Here is a 24,751-nt window from a genome sequence, read left to right as displayed (position 1 = left end):
TTCCCACCGTCAGATAGCTCCAGGCAAAATGAAGCAGCTGAAGCTTGATTGTTTCAGTGTGCCTTTAAATTGTATTTCTTTTTAAATTTACAGATCCACAGAAAGAAAGAGAAGCAAAAAAAGTTGAAGCACAAAAGTGAGATTCTTCCTTGTGAGCTCCTGGAGTTTTTGATAATTGAAAGTGCCACATTGATTTCTCCATTTCTGTCATTAATGATTTCCATCGGTCGAATTGGTATAGAAGGGATTCCCAGCAGTTCAGCAGCTCCACATCCTCGCATCTTGATTTACTTCAAGTGATAAGGTAATTTTCATGAATTATGCTGTAGTTTTAGTAAATTTTATTTGGAAAAGTTTGAGTTTGTGGACAGGGATTGGAACACAATTTTATGTCCTTTCAATCATGGGACATGGTTCCTAATTCATCCATTTATTTTAGAACTTGAGTTTATAAACTTGATACGTTGATCAATCTACTCTTAAATTAATCATCAATATGGCAATTTTGATGCAGGGACATTAAAGCTAATACAATGTCTGACCTTGTTGGGCCAATCCTTGAAGTTATAAAGTTCATCGGCCGTCCAGCTAAAAGATACCTTGATTACCACAGAAAATTCAACAAATATGTGGATGATTTCAAACAAGCTCAAGCAGATTTGCGAGCTAGGGAGGCAGATATTCAACAACAATTGCAAGATGAGCATCATTTTGGGAAAAAGCCAAAGCAGGAAGTTGAAAGTTGGTTCAGAAAAGTAGAGGAGAAGGTTGGTCATGCTCAAAGTGTTGGTGATAAAATCAGTAAAGGGAAATATCTCTTTCGTTCTTGCTTAGGGAAGCTTGTTGATGAAGCGACTCAAGCAATGAAGGAAGTACATGCTGAAGGTCAATTCTCTAATGGCTTGGTGGTTAATGATCCTTCAACTACAAAGGTCAAACTGCCAACAGAAGAGTTAGCAGGCACTACTAAAGCAGAAGAAATTTATCAATACTTGATGGGGGATGAAGTTAGAAAGATTGGAGTGTGGGGGATGGGAGGGATAGGCAAAACAACAACAATGAAGGACGTCCATGATAAATTGGTGGAAGAAACCAAATTTAGCAGAGTAATTTGGACGGTTGTATCCCAGGACTTTGATATTCAAAGGTTACAAAAGAAAATTGCATGTCAATTGAAGGAAGAGTTGTAAGATGACGAAGATACAACCATACGTGCAGCAAAGTTATCAGAAATGTTGAGGAAACAAGGGAGGGATGTGCTAATATTGGATGATGTGTGAAGCAGCTTTTCTCTTGAGGAAGTCGGGATCCCTGAGCCAAAAGCAGATAATGGATGCAAATTAGTGTTAACAACACGTTCAGAAGAGGTCGTTCGATCAATGGGTTGTAAGAAAGTCCAAGTGCCCTGTCTTTCTACAGATGAGGCGTGGCAGTTATTTTTAAACAAAGTTGGACAAGACATGTTATCTAATCCAACCGTAGAACCAATTATGAAAGATATTGTGGGAGAATGTGATGGACTTCCTCTTGCAATTGTCACAGTAGCTGGTTGTATGAGGGGAATATCTGATCCTCGTGTATGGAAAAATGGTTGGAATGAATTGAGAAGTAACATTAGAATCATCCAGGATGTGAAAGATAAGGTGTTTGGATGTTTACAATTCAGCTATGATCGTCTACAACAAATAGATCAAGATTGTTTTCTGTATTGTGCATTATACCCTGAAGATCGTGAAATTCAAAAGGAGGAGATAATTGGATATTGGATGGGAGGACTTATAGATGAAATGGGAAATATCAAAACAATGGAGGATTGCGGTTATTCTATTTTACAGAAGCTTGAAGAAAACTGTTTGCTTGAAAGGGTTGAAGAGGGTACACATATAAAGATGCATGATGTTGTTAGAGATATTGCGTTGCATATCACAAGAAAAAGATCTTTGGTAAAAGCTGGTAAACAGTTGGAAGAGCTGCCAAATGAGGAAGAATGGACTGAAGATTTGAAGAATGTTTCTTTAATGGGCAATTCCATATCAACATTCCTCCAAATATGAAGTCTCCAAAATGTCAAAAGCTCACAACCTTGTTACTCTCAGAAAATTCATTTGATGAAATTCCAGAATCTTTCTTTGGGCACTTTCCTAATCTTAAGATTCTTGATCTTTCTAAGAATCCTCTTGTGAATTTGCCGAATTCTATCTCTAATTTAGAGAATCTCACTGCATTGTTGCTGTCTGGTTGTAACAGTTTAGAATATTTGCCATCTTTATGGAAGCTTCAAGCTTTGAAGAAATTGTACCTTAGAGGAACTTCAATCAAGAAATCTCTCAAGATTTTGAAATGTTGGTAAATCTTAGATATCTCAATCTTGGATTTACCTTATGGTTAAAAGAGATCCCCGATGGATTATTGTCAAAACTGTGTCGTTTTCTGTATTTGGCAACATCCAGCGTCAACAGGAGAGGAAGAGATAAGGGAACTGAACAAGTTGGAAGTTTTTGCAGGTTAATCTAGTAACTTGGGTGACTTGAACACGTATGTTAGTCAGAGAAAAAGGCTTCATAAATACTTCATTTGCGTGAATTACCAGATGGATTATGAGATTGTCGAAGATTTATGTTATGAATCCAATTATTGTAAAATATCTGGAATTATGGATTTGGATATTAATTCTGTAGATGGAATTATACTTCCATATGATATTCAGCAATTAAAAGTTTTTTGTGCAAAGGCATGAGAAGTTTAAACTATATTTATGGATTGGAAGATGCATCTAATTTGAAGGAATGTAGAATAAGGGAATGTGAGGAGTTGGAGTCCATTTTTTCATCGGGGTGTCAACTTCAAGCACTTGATTTTCTAATACTAACACAATTGCAGAATTTGAAGGCTATAGTTGGAGAGTCATCAGTAGGCACAATGTCCGCCCAAAAAAAAAATCGAGCTAGTGTGTTGTGGAAAAATAAAGAATTTGTTCTGAGCTAAGTGGGTTCTGCACAACTTGGAAGAGATCACTGTTAGGGATTGTAAGGAAATGGAGGAAATAATAGTATCAGAGGAAGAAGGAATGGGTACCATCAAATATACCCTTCCCAAATTAAGGAAATTTGAATTGGTGAATCTACCAGAATTGAAGAGCATTTGTAGTAAAAATGGAGAAATGGTTTGTGATTCTCTCCAAAGCATTGATATATGGAGATGTCCAAAGCTAAAGCGGATTCCTCTGTATCTTCCCCTGCTTGACAACCTTGATAAGGAAAACCTATCTCCTCCTCCTTCTCTCAAGGAAATCCTCGTACATCCAAAAGAATGGTGGGAATCATTGGAGTGGGACCATCCCCATGCAAACACTGTCCTTCGCTTCCTCAAGTTTTAGTAAACAAGCTGTTTGATAAAGTGTCTTTAAAAGCATAATGTGAGTTTTTTTTTTTTTTTAATTATAGAATTGCAAATCTAATTTCATCCTTTTTTTTATTTCATTTTTTCTGTATTTATAGCATAATAAAATATAAGTATTACCAGTCTTATATGGTTTATCTATTTTGGTAGATACAGACAATGGGGAAGTAGGTTGCAGGCCCTACTGCTGAAGTTGAATCACAATCCAAACATCTATTGCTTTCTGATTCTAATGTTCTTTTCTTCGTGATGTAATCATGAACCTTGATTTAGTTGTTATTCCTTTTTATTTTTCCTTTTTTTGACTCTTTCATTCCATGTGTGTGTAGATAACCTACTCTAAAAATAAATAAAATGACAAAATAAATTTCAAATAAAAAGATAAAACAAGTGATAAGATTTGGTGGATTAAATCTAAAATTCAATTGCTATCCAAATTGAAAGGGATAGGATGCTCAATTTTTAAACGGAGATCCTATCTTCATCATCATTATTTAATCCGTTGTGTAGACCACCAAAGGGGGAAGCAAAAATAGATTACACCAAATATCAGAGACGGGATCATAGAAAGATCACAATCTTCACCCATCTTTGCCTTCTCTGCCATTGCCATCACCCCATAGCTCTATTACTAAACTCTGTTGCAATCAATCCAGCCCCACCACCAATTCAGCTAGGCTCCACCAACTATCCTGCAAACAATTTCACAATCACAAACACATCCAATCAACTTTTCCACCACTGATTCCCTACTGTCGTCCATATCACTAGCAACCACCCAAAAGCTCAACACCAATTCCATTGCAAAAACCTCTGCGCCCAATCGAAACCAATATTTCCATAAACCTACCTTCCTCAACACCATACGCAGTACTCAAGAAACCATAAACTTGCAGATAGAATCAGTAACCATCCACAATTCACCATTAGCACATAAACACCAACAGCGGTCCAGAACCCTTCTCATACCACCTTAAAGCCTCCAGAAACCAGTCAGCCATTACCTACGCCGAAGCCACAAACCTACCCCCCTTACTACCTCTATCACTGCCAACAATCAGTAATCAGTTCCAAGTTCACCAGTCGCAGACACAGTTACCTGAGCCTCTAGTACCACCTTAGCCTAACTCCTTGCAAACCCAAAAAGAACCACAATCACATAAAAACGAGACAACCAGTGAGCCAGAATAATCACCTAAGCCCACACCATTGAACCATTGCCCGTACCGCAGGCGAGGCTCATCCAGTCGCACCCAAAACTTGTCATCACCCTCATCAAATCTCCAACAAACGCTTATCCATTCTCAATAATCCCTGCCAATGCCAAGCTAAAGAAAGTAAGGTCAGAAACCAAAAAGAAAACTAGAAACAAAGAAACCTTCTCTGGGTTTCGGGTAGGTACTCTCACAGGGGGTTTTTGGGGCTTCCAAATCGGCAGCAAGATAGCCCAGGAAAAAGGGAAGAACATATTGCCAAACAGTGGCCAAAGGACCAACGGCAAGAGAGATTCCAGAGGTTGAATCCACGATCTTCAAAAACTCAATCCATGGAATTGGAGACATTTTCGCGATAAACTAATTGCGTCACGTGAAAAATGAGGCTGAAATAAGTTTCTGAATGAAATTTGGGCTTGAACGATCATCGGCAACAGTGGCCGACGGCGACCAGCGACGCCTACGTTTCATCGAAATTTGGAAACGTGTGGAGTTCTGACCATTTTTTGTTCTTCCCTAGAGAGAGAAAGAGAGAGAAAGAGAGACAGCGAAAGTTGTAGAGAGAGAGAGAGAACCTGTCAAGTGAAGAGGAAAGCTTAAAAAAGGCTTTTATAGGATTAATAAAACGATGTCGTTTTGGCTAAAGAAATTAGGTTCCTTTGACCCGTTTCAAGGATACGCGCATTAACCATTGGGTGACCTGATCCCATCGTTCAACCCAACTATTCCAGTCCAACTCTAAGCCGCTTTAGCAGCCAGCCGAGCCACTCAATTTCTGGGCTATTCCTGAGTGTGGAGCTAAGCTGGTTTTTTTTAGCTAAGCTGCAAACTTTGGTAATTTTTCTTGCTTTGCTATTTATGATTTATTTTCTTTTTCTTGAATAATCTCCATTCTGAAAATATTAATAAAGAATAAAAAAATTCAAAATTTTTAAAAAAGGGTTAAAGAATCAATTTTTTTGTAAATAAAAATTTTCAAAAGCAACAGAAAAAATATTTTTTAAAAAAATTAAGAGTATCAATTTTTTTTAAAAATAAAATTTTAAAAAAAAAATTATTTTTTTGAGAAAAAGTTGAAAGTATCAATTTTTCTTGAATAAAAGCATTAATCCTTTTGAAAAAATAAAAATAAAAAAAAAACTCAAGAAAAAGTTGAAGTATTATTTTTTTTTTTGAAATTTTTTTATATTAAATAATAAGAAAAATAGTAATTTTCTTATATACTCTTGAAGTAAGGAATTTTTCTTAATTTTCTATCAAAAGTATTAGAATCAATTAAGAATAATAAAAAATAGCATTTTTTTCGTTTCCTTAATGTATGTGATTTATTTTTAAAAATGTTTTTATTTCTTGATTTTTATGTAATTTTTTGTTTATATATATATATATATATATGTCTATTACTCTTACTCTAAACTTTATTCTATTTAAGGTGATCAAGTTTGGTATTTTTCAGGTTTTAGATCCTGATATTAAAGTGTAGCATTTTTAGGGTTTCGAGTTTGAAGTCACCAAGTTTGATGTTTTTAAGTTTTAAGTTTAGGATTTAAGGTTTTTAAGATGTCGTGTCCCTATTCTTATGATGTAAATTTGTTGGGATGTCTAGTTTGAGGTCATTGATTTTGGTGTTTGTAGGGTTTTGGGTCCCATTCTTAGAGTTTATAATTTTTAGCTTTTCAAGTTTTTGTTAACCGGGTTTAATGGTTTTAGGGTTTTAGGTCACCATTCTTAAGGTATAATCTTTTTACAGTTTCAAGTTTTGTTTCATCAAGTTTAGCGTTTTTAAGTTTTCGAGTCCTCACTCTTAAGGTGTTACATTTTTAAGGTTTTAGGTTTATGGTCACTAGGTTTTTTATTTTTAGGGTTTCAGGTCCCTGATCTTATAATGTAATGTCTTTAAGGTTTTGGATTTGGGATCATTGAGTCTAGTGTTTTTTGACTTTTTATCCTAACTCTTAAATTGTAACATTTTTAAGGTTTTAGGTTTGGGTAATCAGTTTTGGTGTTTTTAGGGTTTAAAGTTTTAGTGTTTAGTGTTTAATGTTTAGAGTTTGTGCTTTAAGATCCTTGAATTTGGTGTTTTCAGGTTTTTGATCCCTATTCTTAAAGTGTAGTGTTTTTAAGAATTTGAGTTTGAAGTCGTCGGGTTTGGTATTTTTAGGGTTTTGCGTCCTTATTCTTAAGGTGTATTGTTTTTATAGTTTCAAGTTTAGGGTCATTGGTTTCTTGTTTTTAGGGTTATGAGTCCACATTTTTATGGTGTAGCATTTGTACGATTTCATGTTTGGGTCACTAGTTTGGTATATTTAAGGTTTTGGATCTCTATCTTAAGGTGTTATATTTTTTAGATTTTAAGTTTGTCGTCACTAGATTTGATGTTTTTTAGAGTTTTAGGTCACATTCTTAAGATTTTAGGTTTTTAGTCCAAGTTCTTAACATGTAATGTTTGTAAGGTTTCAAGTTTAAGGTCATAAAATATATTGTTTTTAAGATTTATTGTCCTTATTCTTAAGGTGTAGCAATTTTAGAATTTGGGTTTGAGGTCATCATGTTTGATGTTTTTAAGATTTCGGGTCCATGTTGTTAGGTTGTAACTTTCAAGTGCCTAATGTACAACATGTGTTTGGTTTTTTTTTTTTTTTTTTTCTTTTTTGGCATTAATAAAGATAACAAAACAATCTAAGTCGAATAAATTTCTATTCTCTTTCAATTAAATATGGACCATTTTATAAAAAATATATATTAAATCAAAGTCGATTACTTATAAAAATCGAAGACGTATCCAAAATAGATTTATGATATCTATTCCAAACCATTATATATATAAATATATAATTTATTATTTATTTAATTTTATATTTATATATAACCATCGATTTTTTTGTTGAAAGGTTAATATGAAGTAAATCTGACACACAAAAATTTTTTTAAAAAAATTATAAAACATATTTTGTGAGAATAAGATGCTAATTAATGTATCCACGTCACTCCGATTACGTTTTTTTTTTTATACTTTTTGCATTTTTTGCTTCTTTTAAATTAAATAAATATTTCAACAAAAAAAAAGCCATAAATAAAATGGTAAAACAAAATAATTTTAATTTGCGACATATGCGAGCATGTATATTTAATTTTTGATACTTAATTCTCAACCACATAAGAAAGCAAATGTTAGAAATATTTTCTAAAATTAAAAAAAATATATGGTCAAGTAAAAACTTAATCAAAGACAAATTCATACTAAACTATAGATAGCTTAAGGTAAGGTTTCAATATCAATAACATGATTCTAGACTCAAAAATTCTAATTAAAAAGATTGTTCATGTAGGTAATCCACTGCTATGCACATAAGAGTCGACTTCCTTAGACTTTCATGAGAACTAGTCGACTGTCAATAGCATGAAGCCGACCGCTTTGACATACAAAAGCTAAATATAATCTCTATATAATTGGTAGTCGATTGCTAGCATAGACAATCGAATGTTATAGCTGAAAATCAAACCAGTTGATTCCAAATTCTAGGCATCTTATAAAATTTGAGTTAAATCATGGCAATCAACTGCTATCAAAGAGTAGACTACTTTGATGGAGGACCCATTTTGAAAATTGACAGAAATCAACTGCTCAAGTCATGAATGCATTCTGTAAGTTGATATGAATCAACTACTCTAGGGAGGAGTCAACTGCCCTGCTTCATATAGCATTCTAGAAATCAAAAATACAAATTCAGGAAGATTACTAGTTCAACTACAAGTTCACATTGTTTTGTACTCTTAAGCCTTATATTTTACTAACAGCAAATGCATTACTATGCGGTGCAGGACTTTCACGGAATTAGTGCTTCCAGGATTATGGTCCAGCATAAGGCTGACTAAAGCTAACATACAAAACCAAATACGTCTTTAAATAGTAGGCTTACTAAAAACCCTCATGGCTATAGCTAAACTGGAAGGAAGTAGGCCCGAAATAAAGAATACGAAACTTCGTTTGCTCCCCAAGAGAAAACGAAATAGTTAATCCGGACAGATGATGCAAACAATAGAAGAGATTTTCTAGTCATATCCCACCTCCCAAACAGCCTAACACCTCAAAAGGGAAAAAAAAAATACTATCAGAATCAAGAATGGGGTGGTGACTGGTGAAACATCAGTTGGTGCGTTTCTCATGGACCTGAGGCTTGTCGGCTCCAATTGATGCTGTAAAGTTGCGTCGCTCATCAGCATTGGCAGTAATAAATGGCATCCATACCTCAGCGGTGCCACTCAAAAGCGATTGCACCTGGGGGTCTGCAGCCATGGCTGAGGATATCATCTCATCCACACCATCCAACTTAGCCGATAATTTGTCCAACTCTCTCTCAATTTCCAACTGACAGAAAAATACATTGAAAAGAACAAAGTGAGCAGACAGCATGCGTTTTTTTTTTGCAGAAAACCAAGTCCGGAAGATGATAGAGAGTAGTTTCTGTTTCAGCATTTGAGATATAACAAAACAGAAAATAATACCTCATCAAGGCCGTGTGTAGACTTGGAAGGAACTTTTGTAACCTCCAAAAGAAGGGCTTCAATTTTCGAACGCAATTCAACTTCTTCCTGATTAGTCAATGCTTCTACCTACATATGTATGGACCATAAAGAATGGTGTGAAAGAGGGAATACAGTAGCAGTGTTAGAACAGATATTGGCTACTCCATTACATTTTATATCCCCATCATTTTCAAGAGATGGGTAATATCCCGTTAATCCGTGTATCAATGGAATGAAATCTAGCATAAGAATACCGTTGCAATTTGGTACCTTAATAAAACAAGAATTCAGTGTCTTCATTTTTTTAACAAAAAAAAAGCAAACCTAGAATTTAGTACAGGAAAACAAATGCAAACACGTACCCATATAATAAAATTTCATCAAATCGACAAGGGAACCATTTTGAGTAATACCCAGATGGTGAATCAAGTGAATTTGGATTCACGAAGACCCAAACTTAGGAATGGAAAGGGAAATAAACAAAAAAAAAGTAAAACTGAAGGAATATCCATCTAAATTACCTGATGAAGCAGATTGGAAAGGAGTTGGAACAACTGTGAATCGGCTCTTTTCCCTTCTTCCGCCGCCATTTCTTATTTGATTTCTTGTATCCAAATCTCCGATCTCTCTTCACTTTCAATTGCGTGCTTAACCAATTTAATGATTCTATCACTTACACCTGCCCTGTATACAATATACTCCCCACAAAAAGAAAAATACACCTGTCAGATGACTTTATATGTTGGTCAAAAGTTATTTTGAAACGTTATTTTGGGGCGCAAACCAAAAAAAAAAAAAAGTTTGAACTTGGATATTTTTTATTTTTTATTTTATCATTAATAATAATATGAAAACTATATTTTTAAAAGGTTTGAATGAAATAGTTTATATATTTGTAATTTTTTTAATTAATTAAAAAATTTACAATAACAAAAGTCAAAGTTAACAAATTTTGATCAAAATAAAATTAGTATGGGATCTTTTAAATGGGGGAAAGAGTGCATGGGCTTGGATTTTAATAAATATATGAACAAGGCTTTTTCCAAATTAATATCAAATGTATATATATATATATATATATATATATACTCTCATATCAATTAGCCCTTGAATGTTCGTAAGACTTAAAGCCTAACAGTTGTTTCCAATTGATATCGTAGTTAATTATGATATTAGCGGTGTCATCATAAACATTTATTAGAATATGATTATTTAAAATGGTACGCTCTATTTTGTAACTCAGGAGAAAGTCAAACTATCAACCCTCTGCACCTTTACAGTCGGGATTGTCTCTTTATAGTTGGGATTCAAACCAAGTGACTGTGTGAGACTGGCAACAACTAGCTTATAACTCATATCAGATCTAGTTGAGACTTGGGGCTGCGTGACATCCACCATCAATCGCCAGGGAATGGGCATTTGCACACAGCAGAAATCTCCATAGCTTTAAGGGGTCCTGATATGATCTCTTCAAATTCAATATATATTATGAAAGTAAGAAGGTAAAGGAAAATTGTCTTCTCTTAGCGAACAGCGGGAGAGTTGCCACCTTCGTCAAATCCAAAGGTACCGAAAAAAGAAATCAAAATTATATATAAACACACGTTAATTGCTAACTGAATGATGTTACATGAAGCACCACCTTCTCATAGCGATTTTTCCCCTTCTTTAAAAATTAGTGGACAACTACAATAAAAAATTCCCATCTTAGAGTAATTCCCATCCAAAGCCACAAACCTAGAGCTATCCCAGTTGAGGTAAATATAAAACATAGTTAGGAAGTGCATTATACAAGGAACTACCCTCCCAGCAGGAAAGTTGGCTGTTCTTCAACGTCTCAAGAGTCTCTGCTGCCAATCTTATTGTCACCTCAAGCATGCATTCATTCATTCATTCATCTCAGACCATTCTATCAGATAACCTATTTGGCTTCCAACAAAAACTGGTTCTTGTATCATGTTCGATTCATTGCTTGCCCGAATTGGCGGCCACCCTCATCTGTTTCATGTAAAGAGACAAACACTAGTATTCAGGAAAACAGCTACAATAAAACCAACTTTTTCTTGATGTCAATTAATATAAGCATTTTCACAGGGAAAAAAGATCAGTGCCCAATCAAAATATAGCCATCTTTTCAAGGCATACTCGGTTCAAATGACAAAGAAAACAAGCTTGCCCTAGTAGTCGTTAGCCCTTCATAAAGTTTCAAGATCTAAGACAATTTTGCTGATGGTGCACCAGTTTTATATTGAATATCAAAGAAACAGTTTATGCAATTTTCTACAGCATTATCAGCTTTTGATTCATAGTGTTGGTAATCTTCTACTTCCATTCTAGGGAAGATGGAGTTCGTCACTATGGAAACAAGACAGATAATGTAAAATATAAGATTTTTTTTTTTGGCCACCAAATATAAGCAATGTTGAAGCAGGCCCTTCATAAAATGTCATCATTCCAAAATTAAGACCATGGAAATACAATAAAATCTAAATAATAAGGTAAAAGAAGAAGAATTTACCACTTTCACCATCAGATATACCTGCCAGCTTAGCAATTGCATCAATAAGCGATTGCTCATGCTCCTGTATTGAAAATTAACAATTAGTTATGCGGTTTGTTATTAAAAATGTTTGAGGATGCTCACAAGGCTGCTGTCTTACCTTTAGCAATTTCTTTGCTTTCTCAATTTCAAGAGGGTCAGGATGGTTTCCACCAAATACCCTCTCCACCTGCCCCAAATCAAAACAAAAAAATGTAAATGTTTGTACAACCAGACTCCCTGCTATGGATATACCTATTTGCACAGAAAATGTCACACGGTGACAACCTATTTTCATTTACCTCTTTGACTAGGGTATCTGTGTGAAGAATTTGTATATCATCCAGTTCTTTCTTTCCAATGCCATTCTGAGATGGTAAAAAATCTTTTCTAGATTGACCTTTAGCGACACCTCTACCTCTTCCTGCAACTGGCACACCATCACGACCTACAGATCTGTTCATCCCATGACCTGATCCACCATAGACATCGCGAAGAGGAATTCCAGGGTCCTTACTTACCCATTGTATATCCTCAGGCAAAATCTACCAAAATAAACACAAATCAATATATATATATATATATATGAGGAAGGCCAAGTGACTATCTTATTAAATATGAAGAAAATGGTTGATTTAATTGAAGAAACAAAACAAAATTTTATAGTATGAACATATGCAAGTAAAAGAAGAATTTAAAGTTTATAATATTTTTCTTCTATTACAATATACTGCTGCTATACTAAATAAATGACAGAACAGCTGCTTCGCCAATGCAAAACAAAAGAATCAAGCCATGCATGTCTACAATTAGGTTTGGAAGAAATTGAATTTCTGCAACCAGTTACAAGTTTGGGATTTGTAGGAAAACCAGTGTACCATTGAACTGCCAAATTATCAAATTACACAAACTATGGAAATGCAATCCTCACATCCAGATCTAGAGATATGCTAAACAAATTGTAACATTTTTAGTGTCTGCAATACATCGGAGAAGCTTGCAGTAACAAATAGATGAAACTTTTTAGTTAATTTATGAATAGCCATAGATTAGAACAAGGATCAAGCTTACTTAAGTACATAGAAAGTTGTTCATACAAGTCTGCATACCCAGATCTGAAGATTTTAAAAATCCTTTTAACTTCAATTTTCTAAAAAAAAGCATTTTGGATCATGAAGAGCAAACAGCGGATATACCTCAGAAAGATTGACCCATTCCCATGTTTCATTTTTAGTTCCAATATCGTAGACCAGAGCATGTCGTCCCTAATGAGGAATAGAACAAATCAGGCTAAAAACCAGTATGAACTATACTTTATACAAAATGCTATGCCAAACAAACCTCAACTGGATTGTAATCAGTTATAACAGCTTCATAGAAATTGTTATCATCTGGCCATCTTGTCCTCACTTTCTTCCCAATTAATGGATCAAATGTTGCCCCTTCAGCAGGTTCACTCAGAAGGGCTACACTAGAAGATACTCTATTAACAGCTTGACCCCTGCCAGCTAGACCTGTGGAGGGGTACTGAGTGGACTTCACAGAAGGCACACCAGGCAAACCCTGTCCAATTGAATAGAAAAAGAAGTGGACTAAAAAGAGTTATTATTGTTTCAAAGACTTCAAAATTATAATTAAAATATTCATAATTCTAACTCACCGGTTTATGTTTCTTGCCCTTGGAGCTAGTTATGGGTCCTCCTTTAGTGGCTGATGAAGATGGTTGGTGAGAGGGAGCAACAGCTTGCAGGTGAAATGGTGGAGATGGCCCACCAATGGATTGTGAAGGTACCAACTGCGTTATCTTCTGTTTCTTGTGTGATGCTGACACAGTGGGACTGGGCACAGGATCATGAACAGTATTAAGCATGCCGGATTGCAGCACTCCTACTTGTCTCCACTCCCTAATGGCATTCACAGGAACATAATCATTGAAGGAAAAAACAAAACTGAAGCTTTGTAACAGATTCCATCTCTTAAATAAACAACATCTGTCTCAACGAATGCAGACCTTATCCTTCGTATGATGTCGTCGGCATTAACCCGGCCTAATAGCTCTCTGTGCTCCTCGTTTGATAGTCTCAATTCTTTCCGAAGTTCTGTTATCAAACTCTCCTTCTCCTGAAGAAAATACATTGAGATACCAAACATTTAAACCTAATCAAATAAATTTACTGATATTAGATTCATGAAAACAATTATAAAAAAGTACCCAAGTAATGGCATCAGCTTGAGCTTTAAAGGCTCTTAGAACTGAACTGTATGCTTCTTGCTCAAGCTGGTGAATTTGAGCCTCCATATCAGTTTCACCATAAATCCTAGGGTATGGCACTGAAGATACAGCAGATCTTCCATTCCCAGCAATACGTCCTGCTCTAGGTATTCTATTCTGATGTGATGGTGGTAGATCATCATCAGTTCCTACAATTATTTCAAAATAAAATGGTGTGAGCGAATTGCAGCTTGAGCAGAGTTCATGAAAAGAAATTTGTCTTCATGGATCAAGAGTGTTATGCTAAACAATTTTAATTTCATTAAAGTTGCACATAAGGCCATGATGCACATATCTTAAGTCACTGTTGGAACTCAGAAGTCCAAAAAATAGAAGTCCCATCTGTAACAAATAGGAGAACTCACTGCTCTAAAAAGGGAGAAAAGAATGTTCCTAGAACACTTCAGGACAAAGCTTAACACCATTAACATTTTAACATCAGGTTCCTACCATTGCGAAAAAAGTTTTCAGCATAATCATTTGATTCATTCACAGTAGCAACAGTTGATAAGAAATACAAGGGGCTAAATCTATAAGCCTGAAGTGTTGAATTGGTGGTTTGATTTTGATGTCAGCACTACTGTTCAGTAGGCACTGTCATAGCGGCTTGGAAATTTATTTATTCATTTTTCAATATGTCAGCATGGCCCAAACTCAATTCCTAGGGTTTCTTTGAGTCTTTAATAGAAGCTTTGGTAGCCTTTATTTCATTTGATTGGCTTATCCATTTATTTTTTAGGGTCAATCTTGTGTGTTATAAAGTTTGAGCCTTGGAGGACGTGTATAAGCTTTGTTTTGGTTCTCCAGAACTAAAGAAGTAATATCACAAGATTGTTGTTCTAAAATCAAAACTAAAGAAACGAGAGTTTCTTCTCTTTGGAGTGACTATTCCCCCTCATTAATTCTGACCCCAGTTCAAATACGATAACTTCCCTTGTCATCCCTCACCAATTCATTATATTAAAAAGTGCATGTGTAGCAAGTTCTGTAAGTGGGAAAAATCGAGAATAAATTGTGTTAATAATTTGTGGGTTAATATGCAAAGACGAAGAGGTGATATGTCAGGCAATATATGAAACCTAGAAGCAGCATTACAATCTGGCAGCTCATAGAAAGAGATAACAATCATATACAAGGGATAAAGTGATAAACAAGAGGCACTCATTGCAAAGGCATATAAGTTAAAGAAATTACCAATAAGTCGTTAACAAAGGAAAATAGTAGAATGCAAAAAAAAAAAAAAAAGGTTCACTAAGAAACCTGCTTAGCAAACAAATATATTGTCGCTGAACCTAATTGTAAGATGCCTGATAAGTGAAAATGACGGGCTTCATGAGGGATTTATGAGGGATTTCTCATTCCCTGGATAGCCTTCAAATTTTAACCTTTGACTTACAGTTTAATCAACTTCACTAGTGCCATATTCATACTTTCCGCAATACATCATTACAAGAAAAAGCAGTTTGATGCTCTGAGCTAGTTATTTGCACCAAAGTTTTTTTTTATTGGAAAATTAAAAAAAATTGTCACTGAAGAACAAGTTAAAGCAATTAAAAAAAGCAGCACAAAATAGCAAGTTGAAACACAAATTCTATCTGAAAACTTTAATTGCATCAGTGCGGAGAAAGGTAGGAAGCGAGCACATGATCAGCATAAATTTCCTCTTTAAAAAATTAAAAAAAAAAAAAAGAAAGCAAAAGAAGTGATATTAGTAATGAAACCCTAATCAGCAAAAAGGAAAGAAGAGATAAGAGAGGAAACTGACCGCTGCTATCATAGGGCTCGTAGTCCATAGCCAGCGTTAGGTTGGAGAAGAAGAAAGTCAAAACCCTAAAAATGGGAGCGGAGAAAACAGAGAAATCTGAGGAATTAGGGTTTTGTTCTGTGCAAAGCCAAAACCCAAATCTAAGTTTTTGATTTCTGCAAAATACTTATCAAACTTACTACTACTAACGCTCTCAAGTTCCAACTTTCAACTCTGGACAATGAATTCAATGCTTCTCTTTTATGAAGTTTCAGCAACAATTTCAAGGTTTTCCAGCTCAACTCTTTATTCTAGTACAATTTAGAACTACTATTATCACAACATATAATCAATCATCTTTCTTCATTTTTTTTTTCTTTTTCTCTCTCTTTTTCAGGTAGAATAAAAACTCTTCTCCTCAATGAAACACCGTATCTCTATGTACACAAACATACTAGTACTGGTATTTTTTTTTTTTTGGGCTTGGATCTGGATTTGAAATCCAACAATTTTGTTTTTTATTCCTCCTTACCCATCTTTCTTTCCACAAGCCCAATAACATGACTGCTAATTAGTGCAGCCCATGACAATTCAATTTCCGGAAATGATAAAAAATATATTTTTATCAGCAATTCAAATTAGGATTATAAATAAAAACGAATGAATACATATATATATATGTATATATGTGATTTTTTTTGTTTATTTTTAAGGATATTCGGGTACGATAAAATAATTATTATGTTTATTTGAGTTATATTCGTTTAAATGATAAGATATTCGCGTTTAATTCATATTCAATTCGATTAAGTTAAATAAGTTCATTCATTAACATATATTCATGAACATTAAATGAATATATTCATGAATATATATAAATGAATATGTTCATGAATAATAAATAAATTATAATCAAATAAATTTAAATAAATAAACCTTAAATGAACATATACAAATCCAAAAGAAAACAAACCAATTTAAAAAAAAAAAATAAAATTAAGATAAAAGATAAAATTGTAATTTTATTGTTATTATTATAAACCCTAAAAATAAATGAACTAATTTTAAATGAATTTTAATTAAATTTATTCAAGAATATAAATAAACTAAGAAAATTCTATTTGATTCATTTAATAAACGAATATAAATATATTGTTTAAAATCATTTATCAATTTTAATAAACAAATAAAAATCAAATATATTTATTTACGATTCATCAAAAAATTTATTAGTTACACCTTAATCCAAATGAAGCATTAAAAAAAAAAAGGTGAAAGAGCTATGCCACTTCATCTGTCGACACTGGGCCATCGACTAGGCTGAGCAACTTGCCATGAAGTCCCCAGTCCTTTTATAGTTTGTACAACGTCTTCACCTTTTTTTGAATTGGAATCTAGACCGATGCTCCATTTATCGATAGCCAGCAGAAAGCCTAATAATGTTCCTCATGTCTAAACTCGTAAATAGAACCAGCTGCACAGGTGGTCAGTTTACAATTTGGTTTAAGATTGTAATATTTTATTTGAAGCCAACTGGGAGGCTATGCTGCACAGAATAAATTTGGTTTGAAAATGATTAAGTAGCATCGGGGATGTATAACGTACTAGTCTTGAAAGATCTAGATTCTTATCATAAAACGAGAAAAATTCTGTTATCATGTATTTAAGATTTTTTCGGCAACACAGTCAGTTCCAGGGGGCCTTTCATTCTTCGATTAATATATGTCACGAAGCAGTTGCGCTGAATGATGACCATTGACGAGTATTAAATAAATTATTAAAATCAAAATTTCCATTCATGGAATGGAGTAGAAAATAAATAAATGAACTAAGTGTTGTTAGTTACTTCAACTAATTTTTCATACCTGCTGAGTAACGTCATTGATTAACCACTTCTAGCTTAATTTGATGATCCAAACTGACCCTACCCGCTGGACCAAACATCTAACTTTCAAGGATAAAGGCAGAGAAGCGGGATAGAGAGCGAGAAAGGGGTGGTTTGAGTGAAATAAAAATCCAAATTAAGAGGACATAAATGCACGTGGGAGGAGAGACAAGGCTGACACGAAAGAAACATGGGCTGTTCTTAAGTTTGTTTCCTATATTAAAAGCCATCTCCTCTTTCTTTTCTTTTTTCTTTTTGGGTTTCATCCTTGTAGTTGTAGTCTTATCCATTTATCTTATCCGTCCCTATAATAAACACAATGTGTCTCTGCCTCATGTGCGCTATTAATTAAGGACCCCTTCTGTCTGAATTATTTATGCAAGAGTGCCCTCTCTAAGTTTCTGTTGCCCTTGCCCTACAACAAAGAGGGATACACCGGACTTCGTTGGCAAATTAAAGGGATGATAGTATATGTAGTTATTTTTTTCTAACAAGTGATGCCTTGTTTATGCATTTATGAATTGTTACTATTATGTTTATCCCATGATTGGCATTAATCAAGGACAAGCTCTCGTGATCTCCTATATATCCATGTAGGAATTTTGTAGGTGAATTGCATGGATTTCCGTGTGTTTTGTATATATATATATACATACTTGCAAGTTTCTCAAGTTTCTCATTTATGTTTGTTTATCTGCAATTACGAATTTTCAGTAACAATTCCATTACTTCATCCTTCACAAGATCGCACTTTCAATTACACTAATAAACTTAAGGGAAAAGGGAAACAAATATTGGCCCTGCATTTTTACGAGTTTAGTGACAGAACCTAACATAATATATAATATTAGTTTTCACTTCTTATAACATGGGGGTTGCTCCCAAAGAGCATTGTGATATGCATATATTAGTTTTTTGTAATTTTTCTCTAAAAATTTATTTTAATAAATAATTTTTTATAAATAATAATAATGATAAATGCTAATAATTTAATTTTGATTTTGATATAATATAAGTAAAATTTGATAACTTTTTATATAATTTGGATTTTAATAACTTTTGATAAAATTTTGATAACTTTCAATACATTTTTTATAACTTATGATATAATTTTGGTAAATATTGATACAATTTTGATAATTTTTTATAAAATTTTAGTAACATCTTGATGTAATTTTAGTAATCTTTTGATAATTTATAATATATTTTTTGTAATTATTAATAAAGTTTATGTCATCATATATTTAACAATAGATTTATGTAGAAAAGCGAGAGTTAAATTCTGATATAAAATAATTTTCTTTTTATACAATAATGTTATTGTTTTATTCAAATTTAGAATTTTTTTCACTAAATTTTTTTATTAAATAGGTTTATAGTAGGTTTATCTTAGTCTCCCAAAATAAATTTTTTAACTCAATTTCTACTAATAACCAAAATTCAACTCCTAACAACTTTAACTATAAAAAAATTATTAATAATTGACAATTAAATTACATTTATTTACTATTATGTTATCAGTGATTTACTACTAAACTATCATTGATATACTTCTAAATTATTAATGATTTACTACTAAATTAACATTTATTTACTACTATATTATGACTAATTTACTACTAAATTGTTGACGATTTATTATTAAGTTATAGATATTTTTTAATAAAGTTATAATTAATTTACTATTAATTTATCGATGATTTATTACAAAGTTATTAATGATTAACTAATTTGCTATTAATTATCACTTATTTATAACTAAATTATTAATGATTTACTGCTAAGTTATTAATAATTTACATCTAAATTATCAATTAATTTATTATTATGTTATTATGCATTTTCTACTATATTATTATTGATTTACTACTTAATTTTCAATTCTTTACTACAAAATCATCACAGATTTATTAAAAAATTAACCATAATTTATTATCAAGTTATCATTGATTTATATTAAATTATCCATAATTTACTATAAAGTTATCATTAATTAAATATTAAGTTATTGATAATTAACTGCTATTAAATTATATTGATTTACTTTTAAGTTTTTAATAATTAACTACTAAATTATCATTTATTTACTTTTAAGTTATTTATGATTCACTAGAATTAATTACTATTAAACTAAAACTAATTTACTATTAAGTTGTCACTAATTTATTATTAAATCATCATTGATTTTTTATTAAGTTATCAGTTATCAACTACTAAGTTATCATTTATTTTTTATTAATCTATCATTGATTTACTATTATATTGTTATATATTTACAACTATCAAATATGAGATTTAAAAGTCCACTAATACTATATGAAATAATTTTCTTTTTATACAATAACATTATTATTTTATTCAAATTTATAAATTTTTCACTAATTTTTTATTGATATGTTCATGGTGAGTTTATCGTAATCCCTAAAATGAAAGTTTTTTTTACTTCATTTTTACTAGTACCTAGGGTTCAATCCCAGACAACTTTAAATATAATAAAAGTTATCAATGATTATCAATTAAATTATCCATTGTTTACTATTAAGCTATCAATGATATACTACAAACTTATGAATGATTTGCTACTAATTTATGAAGGATTTGCTATTAAGTTATGAATGATTACCAATCATTGTTGGTGATTTACCATTAAGTTATTGATATTAACTAATTTATTACTAAATTATCATTGATTTATAACTAAATTATTAGTAATTTAGTATTGCGTTATTAGTGATTTACTACTAAGTTATTCATTTATTACTAAATTATCAATGATTTACTATTGTATTTTTATATATTTATTATCATGTTATCATTAATTTACTATTTAATTTTTAATTATTTATCACAAAATTATTATTGATTTATCACTAAATTAACTATGATTCACTACCAAGTTATTACTGTTTTATATTAAATTATGCATGTTTTACTATTAAGTTATCATTGATTAACTATTATGTTATCGATGATTTATTACTAAATTATACTTATTTACTTTTAAGTTTTCAATGAATAACTAACTACTATCAATTAATTACTATTAAATTGAAACTGATTTCCTATTAAATTATGACTAATTTACTATTAAGTTATCGTTGATTTATTACTAAGTTATCAATAGTTAACTACTAAGTTATTACTTATTTTTTGTTAAGTTATTCTTGATTTAATATTATATTGTTATGCATTTATAATTATATTATGATTGATTTACCATTAAAGTATTATGCATTTATTATTGTATAATTACTTATTTACTAAAAAGTTATCTACTATTAACTACTAAACTATCATTCATTTACTGTTATGTTATTATTAATTTATTACTAAGCTATCAATAATTACTACTAAGTTATACTGATTACATTTAATTTTTCAATTATTAATTACTAAGGTATTAATTATTCACTACTATTTTATCACTTATTTATATATATCCAAACATAAAATAATCATAATGTATGTTAAATGATGTAATCCGTAAGGTAAATAAAGAAAGAAGAAAAAGTTATAGAGTAAATGACTTGAAAAACATGAGTAAATGCTTTTAATTTATTATTAGTAGTTTAATATGTAATAATAAATTAAAACGATAACTTTTTATACTAATGCAAGTATTAAAACTAAATTAAATAAATATATACAATATACATTAAGTCAACATTTCTAAAATATTCTTTAAATTTTGTTGTTCATGATAAAATAGTAAATATTAAGATAAATTTTATTAATAATGTAATTAAATTATTAGTATATATATTTTCATACCTATTAGCGAAGCATAATTGTATATAAAAGACTAAAAATTTTAAAGTGTTTTATGACCAATAGAAGTAATAAATTTTGCCTTATGTTTCTATCTTTGAGTATATATAATTTTGGGTAAAAATTTTGTTATATATATGTGATAAAAGTAATGAAAACAAATTTACTAAATAAAATTTATAAAAATTAAACAAACCACAATTTTAAAAAATATTAAATTTACAATAATTACCTTTACATTCTGCATAAAAAAAAAATTTTACTAAACAAAAAGATGGTATATTTTTAATTATTACTTTATTATTGTTACCATTATTCAAAATTATTTTTTTTTATTTTGATGCTAATCAATTTCTCTATTTAAAAAAATAAAGAATATTGTAAAAGGCTATAACAACTCAAATAATATTTAACTCTATATTATTTTTTAAAATGAGTATGAACTATGATATCTCTTTCAATTAAAATGATTGAATTATTCCCCTCAACCCATATAATAGCAACTTGATCAACAAAATGAATGATTATAAACTCGTTGATCTATAGTAACATTTTTGCAATAGAAATTTTGAAATCTTTAAAAAAAGATTTATCCTTTAATCTCTATAAAACTTGGACATAAAGTGTTGGAGGCATTTGGTAGTCAAAAGGGTATAATGGCCTTTTTTTTCTCATTAAGAGCTTTTAGCAGATAGTCAGGGGTAATTCAACATTTGTGACAACCTGACATGTTAGGTTGGCCTAACACGCTCGTGCTACGTTAGCTCTGTCACATCATTATTGTCCCGCAATGGTCCCATATCTTTTATCTATAAATACAAACGTCCAAGCATCACTAAGGTAAGTTCAATCTACCCTTAATTTCTTATATTACTCTCATTTCGACCTCACTCATTCTAACTTATGCGTCAAAGTACAAACGTAGGAGCACTCCCTGCCTTTGCCTCCAACCGTTCTTTTCTTCAATCTTTCTATTAACGCCCTTAGATTGTAGCCCGGCACAAATATAATGATTTTTTTTAATTATTATTAGTATCTTTATATTTTTTTACTAAAATTTTCATTGTGTTGTATTCTTATTCTATTTTGAAATTTTATATTGATGTCATAAAAGTATAGCTAAAACAATATGAATTAATGAACTCAAACTTGAAACAACTTAAAACTCAAATTAATTATAAATAAAATTTTTACTCCTTTAAATTTTAATTTAATTAAAAATAATTAATACACATAATTATGAAAATGAACCAACTTGACTCGATTTCAATTTATTTTAAAAGTCAACAACTTAGTAGTTATTTAAAACCCAAAATGATTAAACATAACCAAAATCTGAATTGAAATAGTAACCCAATCAAAATCTAATATTTCTTATTCATCTTTTGTAACAATTTAAAAGTTTCTTATTTAAGTTCTTTTCCTTAATCTTCAATGCCTTATTTTTATTGTCATTGTGGTTAAATTAGTTAATGAATTTTAAAAGTATTTGTAAAATGAAATTGCAATTATAAGTAATTAAGTATACTTTTTTTTTTATTTAGGACAATTTGAATTTAACTTTTTAAATAAAAAGAAACATGCACCAATTATTGAGTTAAATTTACTTAGTTGCAAAAGTGAATAATTGAGTACATTATGAATAGAAGTAAATGATAAAACTTGACTCAACTTAATTAGTTGCTAATCCTAAGTTTAAAATCTAACTCGAAATTATGAAAACTCAAAATTCAAAATGATTGAAATACTAAATACACAATTAAATAAAGATTTATCAAATAAATTTTACTGATGAATGCCTTTAAATCACTTTTAAGTTTAGTTAAATTATAATTTATAATAATATTTTTATATTAAATGTAATAGTGATAATTAATTCAATAAATTTCAATTCTTTTGAACAAATATTACCTAATATGGAAATCTTAAAATTTTTTATACAATAATTAATATTTTTCAACTAACATATAGGAGAAAATGAAGGATTATACAATAATTTTTCCAAATAAAAAAGTTTCATATTAATTCTAAAGAAATTTGAAACCAATATATTTATTTATTTATCATTGAACATCATATAACACTAACATTCTTTATCATATTGAAAAGATGGAGTTATACATAGCCAATCAATCTTTCATCTCATTTTTTTACTTAAGATAATCGATACTTCCATCAACTAAATGAGTCAAATTATACAACAAATATCTGTACTTTAATTAAATGATGAAATTAGTTCTTCTATTTTAATGTGTTCAAATTGGATCTCTATACTTCATCTAATTATTAAATTTAGTTAAATTGTTAACGGTTCAAACTTGTTCTATTAAAATTGATGACATAACATTTTAACTTTTTTGATACAACATTTTTGCTTGCGATGCTGTTGACTATGCTTACGTGTAAAGTTTACGTGGTTAAAGATGATGACATGGTAAAATTTTTTGACACGTCATCATTTTTTCATGCCAATTTTTCTCAAATTGTACAGCTCATCCCTATACTTTAGTTAAATGGTGGAATTAGTTCTTTTGCTTTAATATGTGTTAAACTTGATCCTAACACATCAATTAATCATCGAATTTAAGATTTGATATAAAATAAGTAAAATAAAACTAAGATAAAAGATAAAAAAAATTTTAATACAAATTGGTCAAGTCGTAAACAGAGTTAATGTATTGGTCAACACCAGAGTTGCACTAGACTTATCTTTTAAAACAGCGTCGTTTCCCCTAGTTATAAAAACAAAAGAAAAATATATTTTTTTAATTTTCTTTTTTCTCCTCTTTCATCCTCGTTGTCTTTTTACTTCTCTTTATAAGTCTCATTTAACGAACTCATATTTTAATGGGATTTCTAAAAATTAGTGATTGAAAAATTCAATGATCGTGGAAAAACTTTATCAAAAAAAAAATCATCAATATTCAGATACCCATCACCAACACTACTATTTTGTATCATTATCTAAAGCAAAACTGAGTATAATGCCTTAAAAATTCTAAACCTGAAACCTCTAAAAAAATTTTTTTTAATAAAAATTATCTCTAATTGTTTTTGTTGGTTGTCTTTATTTTTGTTGTGTTATCTTGTCAATTACTATTGAATTCTCAAAATTTTTTTAAATTAATCTTTCTAAAAAATTTTCATATTTTTCCTTTTTCCTTTTTTTTTTAATTTTTGATTTCTTTTTTTTTTTTTTTTTTGCTTTTTTTTTACTTTGACTTTTTTACTTTGACTAACTAAACAATATAAATAAATAAATAAATAAAATACTTTTAGGCTTTTAAATTTGAGCTTAAAATCCAATTTCACAATTAAACCCAATTGATCCAAAAATGATTTTAAAACCCAATGTCAATATGAAATTTGAAATCCATTTAATATAAAAAAATTTTTTTTGAAA

General features: G+C 30.7%; 2 protein-coding genes and 1 pseudogene across 5 annotated transcripts; 1 reads left to right on the top strand and 2 right to left on the bottom strand.

Moving 5' to 3' along the window:
* The first annotated feature begins 95 nt into the window (after positions 1 to 95).
* Positions 96 to 5,566, top strand: LOC111287789 (disease resistance protein At4g27190-like; annotated as a pseudogene). The gene is made up of 3 exons (XR_016341449.1): positions 96 to 304; positions 515 to 2,369; positions 2,434 to 5,566. The product of XR_016341449.1 is annotated as a disease resistance protein At4g27190-like (transcript).
* A 2,697-nt stretch (positions 5,567 to 8,263) lies between these two features.
* On the bottom strand, positions 8,264 to 9,850 carry LOC111287443 (ecotropic viral integration site protein). Its single transcript, XM_022878018.2, has 3 exons — positions 9,662 to 9,850; positions 9,120 to 9,227; positions 8,264 to 8,982 (listed from the first exon to the last, which is right to left on the bottom strand). The coding sequence occupies exons 1-3, from the start codon at positions 9,728 to 9,730 to the stop codon at positions 8,761 to 8,763; spliced, it is 399 nt and encodes a 132-aa protein (XP_022733753.1). The 5' UTR covers positions 9,731 to 9,850; the 3' UTR covers positions 8,264 to 8,760.
* Positions 9,851 to 10,707: 857 nt separating this feature from the next.
* On the bottom strand, positions 10,708 to 16,186 carry LOC111287703 (protein EMSY-LIKE 3-like). 3 transcript variants are annotated; one of them, XM_089759302.1, is made up of 11 exons: positions 15,896 to 16,186; positions 15,717 to 15,781; positions 13,892 to 14,100; positions 13,691 to 13,800; positions 13,340 to 13,583; positions 13,021 to 13,242; positions 12,876 to 12,944; positions 11,982 to 12,224; positions 11,801 to 11,869; positions 11,659 to 11,722; positions 10,708 to 11,138 (listed from the first exon to the last, which is right to left on the bottom strand). In XM_089759302.1, the coding sequence occupies exons 2-11, from the start codon at positions 15,742 to 15,744 to the stop codon at positions 11,095 to 11,097; spliced, it is 1,302 nt and encodes a 433-aa protein (XP_089615428.1). In that variant the 5' UTR covers positions 15,745 to 15,781; positions 15,896 to 16,186; the 3' UTR covers positions 10,708 to 11,094. The 3 variants fall into 3 exon arrangements, with proteins under 3 accessions (XP_089615428.1, XP_089615429.1, XP_022734113.2); XM_089759303.1 differs by having other exon boundaries at positions 11,680 to 11,722; XM_022878378.2 differs by having other exon boundaries at positions 11,680 to 11,722; positions 15,717 to 16,123.
* Between the last annotated feature and the right edge of the window lie 8,565 nt (positions 16,187 to 24,751).

The sequence above is a fragment of the Durio zibethinus genome, chromosome 4 (genome assembly GCF_047325235.1).
Source record: "Durio zibethinus cultivar Kanyao isolate XHJ-2024 chromosome 4, ASM4732523v1, whole genome shotgun sequence".
Taxonomy (NCBI): Eukaryota; Viridiplantae; Streptophyta; class Magnoliopsida; order Malvales; family Malvaceae; genus Durio; species Durio zibethinus.
The sequence above is the reverse complement of the archived record's forward strand: the minus strand, read 5'-3'. Positions and strand labels throughout refer to the sequence as shown.

Bases quoted from the DNA above. Each gene is read 5' to 3' on its own strand.
- LOC111287443 (XM_022878018.2), bottom strand. From the start codon at position 9,730: ATGGCGGCGGAAGAAGGGAAAAGAGCCGATTCACAGTTGTTCCAACTC. The intron at 9,228-9,661 runs GTAATTTAGATG...ATACATATGTAG, and splicing joins TTTCCAATCTGCTTCATCAG to GTAGAAGCATTGACTAATCA. The intron at 8,983-9,119 runs GTATTATTTTCT...TTTTTCTGTCAG, and splicing joins CTACACACGGCCTTGATGAG to TTGGAAATTGAGAGAGAGTT.
- LOC111287703 (XM_089759302.1), bottom strand. From the start codon at position 15,744: ATGGACTACGAGCCCTATGATAGCAGCG. The intron at 13,584-13,690 runs GTCTGCATTCGT...GAATGCCATTAG, and splicing joins GACATCATACGAAGGATAAG to GGAGTGGAGACAAGTAGGAG. The intron at 12,945-13,020 runs GTTTGTTTGGCA...ATTCCTCATTAG, and splicing joins CTGATTACAATCCAGTTGAG to GGACGACATGCTCTGGTCTA.